The following is a 19,714-nucleotide window of genomic DNA, read 5'->3' as shown; positions in this document are numbered from 1 at the left end:
TAATTTCAGTTTGATATCGTTTTTTGCACTTCCAACGCTGTTTTGCCTTCGATTTTTTTTCTTTTTCACTTTTTTTCTCTTTCTTTCTCTCTTTTTTTTGTTTTTTTACTCAACGCAAAAATTCAGAGCTATCCTTTTTTTCATCAAACAATAGTTGCATCGATAAATGGTCAAGTTTTAGGAATCAGTTTTTATCAATTTGTTTTATTTATGCATGCATAGTTTCATTAAAAAAAAAAAGAAATAGAAACTCTAATGTTGAATTCAATTTTAAGTACGCTAAATGTTTGGAAGTCATTAACACAAGAATATTCAGTTGTGTTCAGAGAAAATTATGTTCATAGAGCGTTCTCTTATAAAGGATACATTTCACACACAAAAAAAAAAAATGGCTGACTAGTACAGAATTATAATAAGTTGTATTCTATTTATACGAGGAAATGCTAAATAATTTTTTTTCATTTATGAAAGTTTCATTATTTCAATTCTACCAATCATCTTTTATTTTTAGAACTCATTTTAAGCACGTAAAACAAAAAGACATGTACAGGGAAAAAAAATAATAACATTGTAAATTAAAATTGAAATTGCCGCATGCATCCATTTTTTTTCCAACAATAGGTTACTTATAAACACTGGAAACGTACTTCTTTTTCAATAAATCTGTTTTATCTATATCACCTATCACAGCTAACTGGAATTCCATCGTTAAAAAAAGAATCGTGTGTGTGTGCCTTTTCTTAGTTAACATTAAATTTTAAAAGAGAACGATGGCTTTCGGCCTTTTCTTTTCAAGACAAGAAGAAGAATTGAGAGCGAGTCTCTCTTAGGCGGTATTTTTTTCAAGGGCAAGGAAGGCATCAAAAATTCACCGGCAAGTGTGTGTCCTCTTTCGTGAAAATATTCTGTCTGTGACCGCCAAAAAAGATTCCCAACTCAAAACATGACCCATTGCGAAGGAAATCGGGGTCAGTAAAAGGGTAAATATGTCCCAATTCCCAAACTCGCATCGGACTTCAACGTTAAGTGATTAAAATTCCGTCTCTCTTTCCATTTCTTTTGGGCATTTGACATTAAAAGAATGTTTGGAGTGTGTGATTTCGACCGCTGACACTGATTTTAGAACAAGATCTTAAATGTCATACGATTCTTTAATGAGCATGCAAAGTTTTATAATTACGAGCATGGTGATTTCTATATTAGGATTTTTATGACAAACTGCTTAAAAGAAATTGGGTGTATGGCCGTGCAGATACAGAACTGGGCGATCTGCTAGGGTCGTCCAATGTCCGCTAAAATTAATGTCTGTCATTTATGAGCACATCCTATACCTAATCTTCAAATTAACGTAGGATGATCTGCCGAAGTGCGAAATATGAATTTTTTTTCTAAGCAATGTACACATTAACGGATTCCGTATAGTTGAAGTTCAAGTGTTTTTTTTTAAAGAGTTTTGTAAATGATTGATAACTTACAAGCAGGGCTGATTGTGCTCCGGAAAAAATACGGATCTCCGGATTTTTCGCTAACAGTGATCCGAAAGTTTCCGGATATCGAAGGTCCAGACGTTTCAAAAAATCATTGATCACAGAAGTTTCCGGAAATCAAATTTTCAAAGGTGGAACTTAAAAACAGTTTATTTTATTTGTTTGTAAGGGAGAGCCAGAGAGATACTTTATAAGCTTATATTCATGATTAATATTCTTTTTTTATCAGTAAATAGTTGTTATAATCATAAACTCAAAAAAGAAAAACATATTTGTAAATTTTAATTACTTCTCCAGGGCATCATAGGTATGTGTAAATGGTATAGGTATGTGTAAAATGTTAAATGTATTTTAAGTAAACTAAGAAATATTGAGAAAGAAGAAAAAAATCCTGGTTTAATTTTTTTTCTAATTTTTCAATGTAAACAGTTTTTTGTTTCTTTTTTTCTTTTTAACTCAAGAAATTTTCCGGAATTTTGACTTGGGCTCACTATCACCCCTGCTGACAAGTTAATACAATAAAAATATCAACTATTTTGTTTCATTTAATATGTTTATTAATCATCATTTGATTCTTTCGATATCAAAAAATGAAAAACATTTTAATTTCCTTAGTCAAATGCAAACCGGTTTCATCCAAGTAAAAACAATACAGCTGAATACAGGGCAGGATTAACCTATAGGCACACTAGGCACGTGCCTAGGGCCTACGACATTCAGGGGCCTACGAAAAACTTGGGAGAAAAAAATTTGTTGACAAAAATAATTTAGCTTTAAAAACAACAAATGTATTTTGCACAAAATTATAAAGATACATATAAGAATATAATATTTTTCGGTCATAAATTATTTTGCAGAATCTTATGATCTAATATATTACTTTTTCGCGATTTTTGGATTCAACGAAATCTTGCATTAGCTGTCGAATTCCAAGACTACGCAAAATGTCGCATTCAATAGACATAAGTGCGAGCGATGCTAAACGATCATTGTTGAACGCAAATAATTTTTTATCAATTTTAATCTGGAGAAAGATCTTTCTCCTTCTGCATTTGATCCAAGAATCGACAAATATATTCTTAATGCAATGTGAACGTTAGGAAAAGTATTCACTAGTTTATCTTTAACATAGTTATCGATCGAACTAATCATAATGGCATTATCGATATCTACTGCAATATCGGCAGTATGTCGGTATTGCAGATAAAGTTCGATAAACAAATTTGTAAATTAAAATCCATATTAATAAAAATGTAAAAAAAAATATGCAAGAAAATTTTAGCATACATTTTGAAAAGAGGGGAGGAGTGGGGGAAGGAGGGCCCAAAAACGGCTATGCCTAGGGCCTACGAAAGGTATAATCCGGCTCTGGCTGTATAGTATCACCTAATAATTTTAATTTTACATAGAATAGTACCAGTTAGAGCCACGGAAACAATTTACGTGATATGCTATTCTTTAAATAGACCTATGTGCCGCATAGGACAAAAATATGAAATTTCGCTCCCGGCCAGTGGTTAATAGTAGTAACTTTTGAAAATTTCGAAAATATGAGGCCACTTTTCTAAAATTCAAAATTCTATACGATTAAAAAAAAACTAATATTATTAATTTAAATATTTCCCGCAATATTTACCATATGTCCATTTCTAAGATTAAGAAAAATTTTCCAGCCTCTTTAAGTAGGTTTATGTACGTTTTCAACGAATAAAATTTAGAGTTCTTAAGCTATTAATGTAACATAAAATTTACGTTTTTAAACAAACATAAAATTTATATTTGTAAACAAACATAAAATCCATGTTTACAAACAAACACAACATGTATTTGTTACGAAATGAATATGAAATAATTGTAATCTTAATAAAATTAAATTAATTAGATTGCTTTTAAATGTTATAGGTCATAAATTAAAAGAAATACTAATATGTAATTAACTCAAGTGAAGACTTTGATAAAAAAATTTAATAACCCTGAAATTTAAAATCAGTGGTAAAATAACCTGAACAGTTCAGGAATGATTACACCCTTCCCGAGTAAATTGAAATAAGCTCTTGTTAATTTTGTCCGTTAAAGGAAGTTAATTTTGCTCTCTACTATGACGTTTTCGTTATCAATCAACAAAAAATTCAAAATTTTTAAAAAATAAGAAGTATTTTTATATTAAAATAGTTTTTTTATCAAAATTACTTTAGGACATCCTGTTTAAGCAAGCTATTGATTTTAAAGATTTAAGAAAACGATTTGAATTAAAAATAAATATATAAAAAAATTGAAAAACAAAAAAAATCGGAATTTTTTGTAGAGCGCTGGTAACGATTAAAAACAGAAAAGAAAAAAAAAATTGTGATCGCTTTACTACGATCACTGGTTACCCATTGTCCAAATGGTAACCAGTTTAATTAACCAAATTTTTTCAGGTTTGACTCCGATAAACTCCACAACATTTCAAATCCTGCCTATGTACGTGTTTCAAGACGTCGCAAAATACTTTTCCTTCCTCAGTATTCACATTTATATTAAAATCACCGTCAAGTCAGTAATTATAAGTTAATAATAAAAAAGAATATAAAAATACTTTAAATTATTATTATGTAAATACATTAAGAATGTCTGCTAGTGAAAAGAAAAACAGCAGCGGTCGCCATAGCAACGCATGCAATGACGACGCATGCGCACTGCTTACTATTACTCTTGTACGCAGTTGAAAAGTACGAGGACGTTCACATTAAAGTGCGTACGCCATGAAACCCAAAACAAGACCCATTGGCAAAATGGCAAAAAAATTAAAAATTTCATTGGCAAAAAAATTTAAATTATAATAAATTCAACTATATTCGTTAACAATATCTTTTCAGGTGGATATTAAATTTTTTTTTCCCAATCTATCAAGTATTCAGAGTGGGCGATCCAGTTGTACTGCGATAAAACATCACACTGATGATGTGTGTTCCAAATTACTTTCAAAATGAACGTCGTAATCAATTGTTTTAGGTAAATGTCTTCGAAAATAAATAAATAAAAACATTTCAAACTCTGAGGTCCATATCGTGTGCCATTCCACTCCGATGAAGGCCAAATTCTTGAGCGAGATTCACCAAAACTCAGTCAAGAAAAACGGTTTCGCCTCTATGCCGATAACTGCAGTTTCCGATGATGCCTTTTATTTTATTTAAAGAATCACTCAGCCATTTAGGGTTTGTTTGCTTTTTGTTAAAAAAAATAAATAATTATGATACTTCTAAGAATAATCTTTTTTTTTTTCTGTGTCCGTATACAGCAGGAAGGGAACGAAAATAGTTTAATCAATTTTTTTTAAGCATCAGTTTGATAAGATAAAGTGGATCGTGTCGGAAAGATTCCAGACCTTTCAACTTTGAAATTTAATATGGAAAGATAAACCTAGTAACGTAACCATTAACTAAAAAAAATCACAAAATGCACAGTGTACGCAAACGAAACACAACAATTAAGTCTCGTTCAGAGTAAAAGTGAAAAAGATATAACTATGAATTATAATTATAGCTATATATATATACAGTCAAATTGCAGTGCGGATATAGTGAACCGAAATAATTTCGGTCCCCTGAAGGTTCACTATTGCGGGGTTTGACTCTCTCTCTCTCTCTCTCTCTCTCTCTCTCTATATATATATATATATATATATATATATATATATATATATATATATATAAAAATAAACTAGACAAATCAGTTAAAGCAGTGTTCCCCAACCTTTTTATCACCGCGTGCCTGTCAACGTTTGATAATTTTACCGCGGCCCGCTGGGGGGGTATATTTTAGATTATTTTGATTGATTAATTTTAATTTAATTGCATTTAAACATGCCTTCAAAATCAAATACAGTTACACCAAAAAATAAATATAAACTGATTTAAAATTTTTACTTACCGAACGTTAAATCAATGAGTCACGATCGAGAGAGAAGACGAAGTTCTTCATTAGTTCCAATGTAAATTTCGCGCCTCGCTTTCATGTTATACTTATATTTACAGTTATGATGATTGATTTTTTTTTTAATTAAAACTAATTGAAAGAGAAAATAGTTGCGGTGGTTTTCTTTTTTTTTTTACTATTTAAAATATTAAAAAATTTACGTCACTACTTTCGGAGCCCCTTTTTTTTTAAATAAATAAAATTTTAATGGAACACAAATATTTTTAATTTGGGTTATAAACCTAGGAATTTAAATTCAGTTTCAATGAAATGGGCAGCCCGGTACCATTTGATCCGCTGACACTGAGTTAAAGTATATAACAGATGAAAAATTTTATATTTTACTTTTTATTCCATGAAATAACTAATGATAGACTATTAAAGGGAAAAATAGACAATTTATGAGATATTTTATAAATCATAAATAGCTCAAATCTCACGAAAAGTACATTTTATCCTTATTGCGGATGATTAATTGATGAATAATAAGGAGAAGCAGATGATATAATTTATTATTTTTCATATTAATAACTAAGTCTATTTAAGAGCAACGGAATGAAGCGTGTAGACCAGGGATGGCGAACCAGTGGCACGCGTGCCACTTATGGCACGCGACACAATATTTTGGGCACGCCACCGATCACATAGTTTACTATGAAGCCTATTAACAATTCAATTAAAATTCGCAAAAAAAGAACAATTAAAGCCAAAAAAGCAATTAATAACCGCAAAAAAACAAACGAATAATAAATAACTAGCAAAAAATATAACAGTTCTGCTTAAACTAATATCTTATAACCCTAATATAAGTTATTTATCATGTAATCTGCAACAACAGAAGTCACACTGATGTTACTTTAAGTTGAATTACGCGTATAACTGAGACATTGCAAAAGTTGAGAATAACATTTTTTCGTAGTAAATAAAGAGTTTTGAGTTGATAAAATTTAGTATTATTATTTACCCAATAATCACGAAGTCAAAACTATTTGTCGGCACGTCTATGACCTCATTAAAATATATTTGAGAAAAAATGGCACGTTGGTGCATGAAGGTTCGTCACCCCTGGTGTAGACGCACACACTAGTCATTGCGAAGCAGCTATGAGCAGTTCAAAACTAACTAAAAGCATCTGAAACCGGAATTTCATTCTTTTACTTTTTGTACATGTAAATTGATGTGGTTTACTTATATTATAGGTTTGTAAAAAATTGAGTTATGCAAACAAAACAAAAAAATCGCAATAAATTAGTCATTGATCTAAATTTTTATAATAATGAAAAATAATACCGAATTATCTTATTATAATAACAGCGAATACTAATATAATTATAACGAATATCAATAAAACAATAAAGAATATTAACAAAATAATAAAGAATATAAATAAAACAATAACGAATATTAATAAAATAATAACAATATTAATAAAATAATTACGAATACTGAAGTAATAGTACCGAACACTTTTCTCTCAGTATTAATATTACTGTAATTATGAAATGCGAATTGACTTATTAGCATTAATAACAAGATTTAATCAACTGCCAAAAATTTGAAACAAACACATTCTCTCTCGAATAATTCTTATCTCGTTTCTTCTTTGATTTAAAAATATATTTCGCTGTGTATTTTATTATACATTCAAGTCACAAAATTATGAGGAAAATTCATGACTTTGAAATTACGTATGGATTCGAATTTAACTCACTGACACAAAGACGACTCAACTCTGTCATGCAGAACCGCATAATTTTTATTCTTTTCGTACTGTGATGACACCAATGAATATCTATGATAGTGACGGCAGACGATATTTTTAATGCAGATGATATTTTTAAAGCAGACGATAAGACTTGATATTGACAGCAAATATGCTAACTAGATCTTAAAATATGTTTTAATTTGATAGGAGATTTCGCTAGATTTTAAAGTTTCAAACTGTATCCGCGTGTATTGTCCCATATCACGGTCATTGGTCAAACTCGAGGGGAAATAAAAAAGAAAAAAAGAAAAGAGAACAACTTTCCAATAATTTGAAGAAAAAAAAGAAAGCTCTCCTATGGGTGACCCGATTCTCATACATCTTCGCGACGTAAAAAGATTGTCATCTCTGTGTAATTGTACGTTTTTTTTTCTTTTCTTTTCTTTTCTCTTACCCCTTTCATAAGAGTTCATAACTTCAAATAAATAAATTTAAAAAAAATCATAAAAAAGTAAGACGAGGAAAGAAAGATACATTTAAATGACGCTAACAGAATAAAATAAGAGTATTCTGAATAATCTACAGAAGAAAAAAAAAATAGTTCATTTATAAAACATAAACAAATTTTTTTTTTTTGTATCAGTGAAATTACTTTCATCTGATTCCTGTTCTTAGTAGAAAGTATTCGATGCAAAAAAACATTTTTTTTACTTAATTATTTCTTAAAAAAGATAAGTACAATTATTGTAGAAATTTAGATCAAAAAGATACTTCTAACGTGCCTTGGGGAAGAAAAAAAAAACAGGACATCAAAAGCTTCTATATTTATCTGGGTGGTAAAAATGTTTGGGCTAAAATCTATAAGAGGCATTTATCTAAGGATCATAATACGCTTTTACTTCATTTATCGGAGCTGGGATTGAGGTTCTAAATTCGATCCCCTCCTGCTGAAGAATCCCCGTGTAGTAAACGGTGACTGGTGAAAGGTAAAATCTGTCGGGTCACAAAGTCCTCCATATTGAGTACTGAATTGGAAATGGATCGTTCTCTGATTCAAATCAAAAGTACAATCTGTAGATGAATGAATGGGACCACCCTATAAACGGGATGTGACGTGTGTGTGGCTAAAGTCAAATTCTTGGCCATAGATAACGTCACTGAAACTCAAGGGACGCACCCTCTGCCTTAAATTCGCTTGATTTCATCAAACAGGCTTGCTGGTGTTGGCAAGTAGCATTCGAAACAACAACAGCTTCATTCATTATTATTATTATATATTTTCTAACTTAATTTTAAAACGAACTAAATTTCCAACTCCTCATTGAGCTAAAAGATGGCTCTTACTACTCATACATTTTGTTTAACTTGGATTGCTTTAGGTTAAATTTTAAAGGAATTAGTTAAATTAGTAAATTAAATCTCGTATGTCAACTTACTCAAGTAGATAAAAAAAATATTTATAGCTCATCGTGTGAGAATTCATAAAAGCAAGGCGATCTAATAAATTTAACTCACGGAGCTATGACATGCGTTATTTTCTAATGTTTAACTTTGATAAATAAACTATTATTTTTTTTTTAGCTTTTATTCTTTTTTTTTCTAAAACTCCTTGTGTGATTTCTGGCTATTGATATTTGCTAACTCGAGCGTAATATCATTAATTATACCCCATTAATTCCGTTTTATAATCAGTTTTACGGACTTTTCTGGTTCGTTTCATCGTTTTGGCAATGCATGCAATAATAATAAAACTTTTTATTGAGTAATAAAATATTAGTCTGCATAAAATTTAATGACTATAATGTACTTGAAAATTGTTTTATGATTATTTTAAGAGGGTGATTACAGAAGAAGTTACTTAAATATGTCAGGGAACAGCTGGGATTGAGGAGAAACAATATATAAAAAGGAGGAAAAAACATCGTTGGTAGGATCAACACATATGAATAACCGGATTTTAAATATTTATATTTTTAAAACTATTACAGATATGACAATATGTAAAGCACGAAATTAATGAAAAATGCATTCATATTTTTTTTTTCTATTCTGTTACAAATGCTCGTTGTGCGTCCATTTCGCAACATGACACACAGAGCTTGACAAAGACAGGGAAATACAGGGCAGTTGCCCCGGGTCCCACATCAGAGGGGGACCCCAAATCGAATAGAAAGTATATTTTAGGTTTCCTTCTTTAATGAACTTTTTTTTTAAACAAAATATCAGTACAGTGTATAATAAATACGTCAGTTTCATGTTAGCTTCTTCATTAATCTATCGTATGAACACAATCTATATTTCGTAAATCTATGGTTTTCTGGTACAGAATTCAGCTAAATTTACGCAATTATGATGGACATATTTGGCCAATCAAAAGCATGTATTTTTACATATCGCAAAATGCAATGTCTTTATAAAAATACAGGCATCTGATAGGCTTATGTGACACATCGTAGTTGCGAAAATGTAGCTGAATTCCACCCTAGTGTCAACAAGGATATGAATTTATCGCAGCTAGATGACAAAGTTAACAATCAGAAAATTGCATTCGGTATGATGGACATAGAATTGTCAGAATATCAATAAAATAGACAGGAGATATTTCGTCTCACCTTTTGGGGGGGGGATTTAATAGCTATTTTAGATTCTAGTCAATTTTCTTGTTATATATGTATAACGAGGTGAAAAATTTAAATACCTCCCTAAAGTTAAATACTTCGTTACTGAAATAGTGAAACAGAGGGAGCCCACCAAAGAATATTTCTCCCCGGGCCCCAATTAGGCTAAGTCGGGGCCCTGATGACACAACATCTAATCTAAAATCAAGTTCATTCCATCTCGTTTTGTTGTTTCACAATATCAACGATTCTTAATGCTGAAAAAAAAAATTCTTGCAAATCTAGCAGTGTTTTTGGTCTATTAGACTCATGAATAGTGTCCCTGAATTACACGAACTGAACCGACTCTGAATTATTAACGCGATCTAGGCAACCAAAAATATTTTCTAAAACGTTCCGCTTCTGAAGATGTTTTTATATTGGATTATTGAGTAAAATATCATGTGGATATTGGATAATCATGCGGATTGAGTAAATATGTGAATATTGGATTATTGAGTAAAATATCACGTGGATATTGGATTATTGAATAAAATATGTGGAGTGCTTTTCTTCAAATGAATAATTTTTTTATCTGCATTTGCATGTTAATTCTTTAAGGTATCCGACTAGTTTCGACAACTTTTTTTTAAATATTAATATGAAATTTTAAAAAAACTAGTTCATGTGTTTTTATACGTAAGTATAAAAACACATGAACTAGATTTTGATTAACTTTCGTTGACGCAATACTGTTTTTGAAAATTTTTTTTTATTAGCACATGACTATATTAATACGAATTAGAGAAAAATAAATTTAAAAAAATAATTTTTTTTTTTAGTAAGTATAAGTAAATTTTTTATATCGCGGGGAAAAATATTGATTTAATAAAATCTAATAAAAGTTCAAACTCTGAAAATTTGCTTATAACAACTTAAAAAATAAGGGTAGTCGTAAACGAAAAAGGTTTCCAATTAATTAAAAGTTTAAATGTATTCGACTTAATTTAAACAATGAATCACTCTTTTATTCTACATTTTTTAACTCATTACTGTTTTTCAAATTTGGTCGAAATTAGGGAAAAACAATCTTAAGTTTTAATTTTTAGAATTAAATTAATTAAAGTTAGAATGAATATTAAAATTCCTTTTCTAAAGACACTAGATGAAAAAAATAGTAACTGCGAAAATCCGCATAACTATTTCTTAAGTTGTTATACGGATTTAATCTTAATTCCGCATAACTGTTCACCCTGTTTTATCAAAAAACAAACTGTGTTTTTTATTTATTTATTCTAAATTAAAGAAATTCATATAGCGAATTCCTGCGTAAAACTGTGTGTCTCAAATTGAAGTTTGAGGCAAGCACATGATTTTCTTTTTTTTTCATGCGCAAGTATAAAGAGCAGTAAAACTATTTAACAATATATTATAAAAAAATAAACAGAAAAAAAACTCTTCATTTTATTAGTTAAATTTTCAAATATTTTAAAGAAAATGTTTTTCTTTACTGAAATGTGTTTACTTTTGACATTACATTTGCAATTACACGTATTGCTTTCTTCTTCATAGTGGGACATACTATAAATAAGTAGACGCACTATCTTTTTGCAAGTCTTTCGGTCTTTTTCTTAAAGATTTTATAATTTTTTTTCTAACCATATACTTGCCTCCGTCAAAGTTTGCTTGTTAAAATTGTTCGAAGTCTTATAGAACAGTAACTGAGTAAAAATAAACGATGAAGGAAATTGCACATTCACCTTTATCTCTGGCTTTCTTTTCTTGTATTCGAAACGAATTCTATATTGAGTGACAGGTGCTCCGAATAAACAGTGCGATTCTTAGTGCAAACGATTTACAACCAACCAACTGTTATAAAACGGAATTAATAACAGACTTTTCTGTCATTTGAAAACATCATAAAAACGTCAGTTCAGAATCCGAGTAGTAACATAGCCTATTTCGAATGAAAACCTATTCACGGATGGCTACTTTTGCAACTAATCCAGTCACACATTTCAACAAACTGTCTTAGCTAACATTTGCAAATGAACAGTGTGAAGGAAGCGAAAAACCTTAATAGCTTTTAATCTAATGATCGAATTTTTCGTACACTAACATGCAATCTTAATGATTCGAGAAATTGACCTTAAATATGCTAATTCAGCTTTTACTAAACTTTTTAGTTGTGTGGACTACCAATATTGTAAAAAAAGAAACCTTTCAAATCCTACTAATTACTAAAAACAAAAACAAAAAAAATAATATTACAAATACACGTGAAACAGACACCTACTGTATTCCTATGGCATATATACGCAAATATATAGTAACTAGTGAAAATTACTGTACAAGAAGAATTAAGATAATTTTTGTTTTATATAAAGAAATAACTTTAGGGAATAACTTTATATAAGGCAATAACTTTAAAGTTACAGTGTTTTCATCATAGAAAAAAAATGGGTGAGAATTTCTCACCCTTTCTCAAAAACAGGGTGAGATTTCAGGAAGTTAAGTGAGATTTCCAAAAACTTAAAAAACACAAATAGACTTGGAAAAAAAATCATTTCCTTTATTATAATACATTTTTAACGTCTTCTATTTTTTAAAGCATTGAATATTCTTGCAGCATCATCATAGAAGATTTTGCCTTTACTAGGTATTTGTCCATCTTACATTAGTGCATAAAAAATTTGAACGTCTTACATGAAAAAACCTTACCTACGGTAAAAACGTGGTTGCAGAGAAATGTGTTCTGAAAGGGGTTCCGTGGTTCGGTTGTGTTCTGTTGTTCGAAAAGGTTCTGAACAATACTGGTAAATAGGGAAGCTAGATAACGGAGCAAATGTTGAAAATAATGAGAGATCCAGGAAGAAAAGTGAAACGGATTTTATTCTAAATAGCGTAATTCGAAGCTTCTTCCAAAATGCGAGAAATTCGCGAATTTTGAAATTGATTTATAGAATGCGCGAATTTCTCGCAGTAATAATTTTTTAATGCGAGAAAAGAAAAAAATATGCGAGATTCTCGCGCTGTAGTGAAAACACTAAATTAAAGAAACAAATTTACTTAATACTGATGTCCTATCACTTAGCTAGTAGAACTGTAATAAAAAGTTAAAAAAAATTAAGATAAAATAAGTTTTAAAAAAAATTCTTAATTTTATATTTAACACTGCTTGTCAATTACTTGCGAGTCCAAATGTTAGTGTGACATATGAAAGTGAAACCTACACAAAGGCCAAAAAAGATGAAAACGGCTTGAAGGTGTTTGAACGAAAGGTCCTGAGGAGAATAATGGGACCTATTAGATATATGACTTATATCTAATAGGTAGATATAGGACCTATATGATAGAGGAGAATGGATAATTAGGTCAAACCTAAAAATCGAGAAAATCATAAAAGAAAAAATATTGTTCGATGTATCAAATCCCAGTGCCCCTCATGGCTTAGACAGGTAGAGAGGAGAGACAATATTTAAGGCTTGAAAAAAATAATCAACTGGCCCAGAAGCCGCTCAAGGAAAAGTTGGAAGGAAGACGTTATGGACGACTTGGAAATAATGAAGATATATGGCTGCATGGAAAAGAATTGTGAAACAAGCCAGGGTCCACTAAGTGTTGCAGAAGTTTATCCTCAAGTCACTCTCAATACTCAATTTGTTCCAATATTTATTTTTCAAAAATTTAAAAATGCTTCATTGACATAGTTCATGGCCCAGTACCATGGGTTAGAAACCAGCGTGCTAATTTATTAATACGAACAGTATTTTAAGTAGTAAAATTGGTAACAAAAGTAAAAATGGTGCTAGGAAATCTGAAAGGAAAAAAATTAATTTTCAAAAATTTTCTTTTTAGAAAAAAAAATATATCATGCTTCGGAGTAATAGTAGTTCTGATTCTTCAAATATTTCGACCGTATTATGTTAATGGGTGGCCTTGTTTGCATAGTATCCTCTTTACTTTTATCCATTTTTAAATACGAAACATTAAAATTCAATAAGTCTGTTACTTTTACCTACATGGCTGCGTAGGGTTAACACTAACGTTAGATGACTCGTGAAAAAATTATAGTAATCACTCGTTGTTACCGTGGAAACTATATGATCCTCTATTTTTCAGAATAACTAGGTACTTCATATGAAATACCTAGACAAGAGTCAGTTAAAGTTTATAAAATTAAGTAAAGTATGAAATGCGGCTCTCGAAAGTTTCTTGAATCGGTTCTAGATGCTTTTAGTCAGTTTTGGACGTATGCGTGTAGGCTTCATTCCGTTGCTCTTAGACGATGTTATTAATTCATAATCAGTAGGTAACATAACGACTATAGTTAGTTGCGACTATAGTATAGTTAGTAGGTAAAACACATACTAAGATCTGACTGACTGCAGAACTCACAGGTTTTAAACGCAAAATTTTTTAAATCTCTTTAATCTTTAAAAATGTTTACAAGTATTTATTTATTAATTATTGCTTTAAAAAAAAGTCATGCATTGACTATTCGTTTAAGGTTTTCTTATTTTAATCAAACGGAAATTTATAATACAGTTTTGAAAAATTTTCTTTTTTAATACTTGTTATTACAAATATTTTAAAACATATTAAAACTATCACTTTTCAGCCTTCAATGAGCCGCTCTCAGACCTTTAATTGTGATTATAATTAGTCTAAAACACACATTAAAGCTACTTCATTTTAACCCTAAATGCACCGATATCAGATTGTTTTTCATTCATTGCACTTAAAATACATTTAAAACTGTTAATTGTAATTACAATTCGTTTCTGTATTTCAGTGTGTGTTTCGCCGTTAAAAATAAGAATAAATACATATAACATATTAAAATTATAGCGTTTTAAACCCTCAATGCACCACAATTAGACCGTTTTTCAATTATTGTAATTACTTTTATTCAAAAACATACTAAAACTATCACGCTTTAAGCCTTAACACACCGTGATCCTATCGGTACACCAGCGGCTATCGTATCCAGGGTGCGTAGCCAAATCTTTCAACAAAAAAAGCACCTTTTAAGCACTCAAAAGATATTTTTAAGTACAATATACATTAACAAAATGCAAAATAATTTTCAAAGACTTTACACGATCGTGAGAAAATAACTATGAACTCCTTTCTTGAATAAATTAGCCATTATAAAATGATCAAGAGATTTTTCGGTTCGATATCAGAGACTGGAAATTGAAGCCTCAAACTGAGAATACGTATCTTGCAAAATGCAGCAGAGTTGCACATGAGAGTGCAATAATTTCACCAAACCCAGCTCAGTAGACGCACATGCGGACCGGCAAAGTAGTTCATCAAACATGTGAAATGATTGCATCAGGCTTTCATACGCTATGGACTGACGGTACGCCGAAATGGAATGTGGTTGAATGAATTATGAAAATGTTGAATAGAACAATGTGAAAAGCACACTTTTGCATAATACGCAGTGGAAATCGACATGGTAAAGAAAAAAAATCTCATTTCTAAAAAAGGGAAAATTAGACTTCTTTTTAAAAACACCCAATGAAAAAAAGCACCTTTAAGTGCTTTTGAAAAACGAAAATAAGCACCTTTAAGCACTTTTTAAAAACGCTATGTACCATGGTTTCATATTAGCATACAAACTATACATGCGGATTAATAAGAAGCAAAATAATTCAAATATCACATAAGTCTGTTTCAGGGGGAAGACTTATAAGTTACAAAAAGAGAACGTAGAGAATGGATAATAACTTACCGGCGGCAGCGGTGATCAGTTGCAACCACTCAGCGAGCATGGCCAAAGGATTGTGTAGAGAAAGATGGTCAGCACAGAAACCCATATAGAAAAAGAGAGTCGCTGACCTGGAAGCATCAGGTATGATGACCCAGAAAAGAAAAAAGGAGAACTTCTTTTTACCTTTCGATCTCTTCACTATAATCACTTCTCAGAAAGCGCGAGAAATAATAATCGAGCTGTGAATATCGCTTCAGGGGGAAGGACAGTGAGAAGCTATCAAAGTATCTTTTTTTTGGTAACAAAATTCGATTGGATTCGGCCACATCAATAATTTGGTTCAAGAGAGGTATTTAGCGGGAAAAATTTTCGCAGGGCACCATACCAAAATTTTTCAAAGAAACGTTGTTTTTATTTTTTTAATGAAGATATAATAATCTACTAATAAACAGCTAGAGGTTTCGATCCATGCTCGACCTCGCTCGTCTACCCTCGGAACCTTTTCGGAGAACTTTGCAACTTCTAATTAAACTATAGGGGCCAGTTTTCTAGGTTGTGCTTCCCCCGTACTTTGAGGGTCAGAAATCCAAATCTGTCCTAAGATATATTCGTTCAGAGAAAACATTTTTGTGTCTGATTTCGCAATTTAAAATATCTTTTGCGTTAACTAATTAGCATATTAGTTAGCGCAAACGATATTTTAAGTTGCGTTATCTTAAGTTGAGCAAACGATATTTAAGATCGTTTGCGCCAATTATTACAACTAATTAGCATCGCAACTTAAAATATCGTTTGCGCTGTTGGTCATGAAAATACGATCATTAGAACAAAAGTTATTCAGGATAATATCTTTTTTTTATCATTACATAATAACTATTAGTCTATAGTTTTTGTTCATAAATTAATGATATTTAAATAGTTTTTAACTTAAAATTATCTTGTTTAAATAGCTATATTTCTGGGAAATGTATTAACATCAAAAGTATAATTTTAAAATCTGACCCAGAAAATCTTCGGACTGCCTCATTGTTTCCAATTCGAACTTATTTGCTCGCTCACGGTATTCTAGTGCATTTTAGTCTAGGCTTTGATGTATCTGATGTCGTCAATTTATCATTATTATAGTTCTTTTTTTTTTTAACAGGGAAAAATAAAATCAATCTTTGCATGCTATTGCTGTGCCACATTGTTGCACGCTGCCGCGGGCTGGCTAATAAATTGAGCAATTTATTTGATTTGAAACTCATAGATTGAAAGTACGAACGCATGTAAAGTACCAAAACATGTAAACATGATATAAAGGAAAAATTGAGTTATAAAATGTAAATTTAATTGAATCATTTACGCTATTTGTATCTTTCGAAAAAGTCACATGCATTCAGGAAAAAATTCTTTGGTTTATCCAATCTTATTTTGTCAAAATTTCATAATTTATGAAACTGATATCAGTATTATTATTTTTTTTAAACTAAATTCTCAGTTATCTCTTATTCATGAGCAAAATAAATAAAAAATTAAATCATTTTAAATATTTTTCGATCTAAGCATCGGATTTTCATGAACTAATAGCCGATCAAAAAATTTTCAAAAAGATATGGGGCCGGGATAGCACTGGGTCCATGTCCAAGAGGTCGTGGTTTCGATCCCCGCTGGCCGAAGACAACCCGTGTAGTAAATGGTGACTGATACACGTTAAATCTGTAGAGTCACAAAGTCCTCCATGTTCCCATAAAAAGTCATACCTCTGGGGGTACTGATTCAGGAGTTTCCTTGTCTTCAGGATTAGGTTCAAAATTACAAAGCTACGGAGTTGAACAATAGTAGTCGTAAACCCAAAATTGGCCGTCGGCCGTACAATGACGGTTATTAAAAAAAAAAGAGGGGATATACCAACTATGCTAATTAATTAGCGCTATCTATTAACTTACAGAGACAGGCACAAAAACGTACTTAGTCTGAATAAGCATACTTCTTTTTCGACAGACTTGGATTTCTCACCTTCAAAATATGGGGGAGAGGGGTATCTGTCGCACTACCATACATTTTTTCTCCAAAAAGTAGCGCATTAACTATGAAAAATTAATTACTACACACAAGTATTCACATGTTTGTTGCACCTTCCGGAGGCAGTGTTCCCAGTTTGAAACCATCATAGCACCAAGAAAAGTAAAACTTCTAAGCATCCACCTTTTTTCAGCAACTCTTTAAACAAAAGTTCTGATGTATGTCTTTATTTCAAAATATTAGATTGCATTTTCTAAAGTGCCGCTTTTCCTTAACTGAAGTTTTCTCGTTGTAAAAGGTGAAGTAGTAGAGTTAATTCAAGTTAAAGAGTCTTTTATTTAGCTGTTGAATTTTCAAAACTCATAGAACTTAGTAGACTTAATTAATTTAACCTCTGATGAACCCAGTGCCCAATATTTGGTACTGTTTTATCACTTAAAAATAACATTTAAAGATTATTTTATCTGTGTGCAGATATTTACAAGACGACAGTTTGTATAAAAATACATTTGAATTTAACCTTGTTCACTGCAATTTCTTTTTTTATAATGAAAAATTATAAGAAAATTAATTATAGTACATAAATATCTTATAATTTCAGTCATTTTTTTTTCATTACTAAAATATGAAGAAATACACTAAAAAAATAACTTATACCTTGCAACACAATGCTAAAATCTAAAATGTATAGTTTTTAAGTAACAATTAAAAATATCAAAAAACGTTTATTTGGTTTATTATTTTAATTTTACTTTAAAAAAAATTAGTTTATCGTACTTAAAAGTTTACTCTGTTTTAAACTTATGATTAAAAATTGCCTTTTATTCCATTATTTAAAGCTCGGGTCTCAAGAAATTAATTTAATGTTTAAAAGCCAATTCTTTTAAAAGATTATATGCTAGACATATTTGATTTTTTTTTAAATTTCCAGGACATGTTTTTTATGGAAAACTATTAGGCGCGTATTTCTTTCATGCTTGCGATAGAAAAACTCTGGAAATTTTAGGGATCAAATTTACTAAACCTCTGAAATTTTGGGAAAAAATTACATGAATTTGCAAGGTGCAATACTTTTTATGAAACCAGTGAATCACGAGTTATTTTATAACCGTTGTTGAACAGCCGACCTTTTACGTTGTTGAACAGCGAATTTTTTAGGTTAACGACTGCTAATGTTCAACTCCGTAGCCGTGTAGCTTTGAACCTAACCCAGAGGACAAGGAAACTCCTGGATCAAATATTGGGCGAAATTTGCTTCGAGGAGGGCCTTTTTGATAAAACTAATCCGCATTTGCATTACACGAAGAGGATGACCACGAAAACCTCCCGCGGTTAGTCTGACGGCAAGGGTCTCTAACCCATGATCCGTCTACCACTGAGGGTATTTTACGTCAGCACTGCGGTCGGTACAAGCCGGATTCAAATTCGTATCGACCAGCCATCCCTGGGATCGAGCCCGGGTCACCTCATTGGGAAGTGAACACTCTATCTCCTGAGCCATTGCGGCTCATGGAGAGTTATTTGATATTCTACTACGTTCACGCCAATTAGGACATAAATACTTCCAGTGGTACTTTATATCGAAGTTCAATCAAAAACGGCTATTTTTTTTAAACCGTTAAAATCTACTAGTACCTGCAGTGAACGACAAACGTTATTAATTCCGTGAATACTAATAATACCGTTATAATAAGTAGTACATAACAAATAAACAGATGGGGTGATTTCTTTGCACTGACCTTAAAATTGAAGTTTCGCACAACTTTTGAAGTCATTAGTCTTCATCATAATTAAACAAGTATGAAATTTGCTGAAAAAGAAGATTTACAGTCTCAGGTCAAAATATTAGATGTAAAAAAAAGATTCCATGTAAAATCTTAAATATCAGGTGACACTATACAGCTTTATTGTTTTTATACGTTCTTGTATGAATTGGTTAACATTGCAATGCAATACGTTAAACATAAATACTAATAGGAAGTATATAAAAAATCTCCTGAATAAAAACCCATTACATGTGTGTGTAAATATAAAAGTATTGCATATAAACTCGTGCAAAACATTATAAAAACACTACAGTACGTTTAATAATTTGGTCTGATTATTATAATACTCAATATAATAAATATTCTATATTTAGATAACACATCGTCTAACTTATCCAATCATCGAATTTATATTATATATCGTCTAATTTATCCAATTGATACAGTAACGTAAATAAGTGTAAACCGGTTTCAGT

General features: G+C 30.8%; 1 protein-coding gene across 1 annotated transcript in view; it reads right to left on the bottom strand.

Moving 5' to 3' along the window:
• LOC107453272 (protein Skeletor, isoforms B/C) overlaps window positions 1-17,912 on the bottom strand; it is a 77,124-nt gene extending 59,212 nt beyond the window's left edge. The window contains exon 1 of the mRNA XM_043050114.3: window positions 15,490-17,912. Within this exon, the coding sequence (XP_042906048.2) occupies window positions 15,490-15,574 (85 nt within the window). The 5' untranslated portion in view covers window positions 15,575-17,912. The remainder of the gene's footprint in view (window positions 1-15,489) is intronic.
• Between the last annotated feature and the right edge of the window lie 1,802 nt (window positions 17,913-19,714).

The sequence above is a fragment of the Parasteatoda tepidariorum genome, chromosome 2 (assembly GCF_982258835.1).
Source record: "Parasteatoda tepidariorum strain Cologne lab strain chromosome 2, Ptep-v5.0, whole genome shotgun sequence".
In the NCBI taxonomy this organism is placed as follows: domain Eukaryota; kingdom Metazoa; phylum Arthropoda; class Arachnida; order Araneae; family Theridiidae; genus Parasteatoda; species Parasteatoda tepidariorum.
Note: the sequence above shows the minus strand (reverse complement) of the source record. Positions and strands in the feature narration are given on the sequence as shown.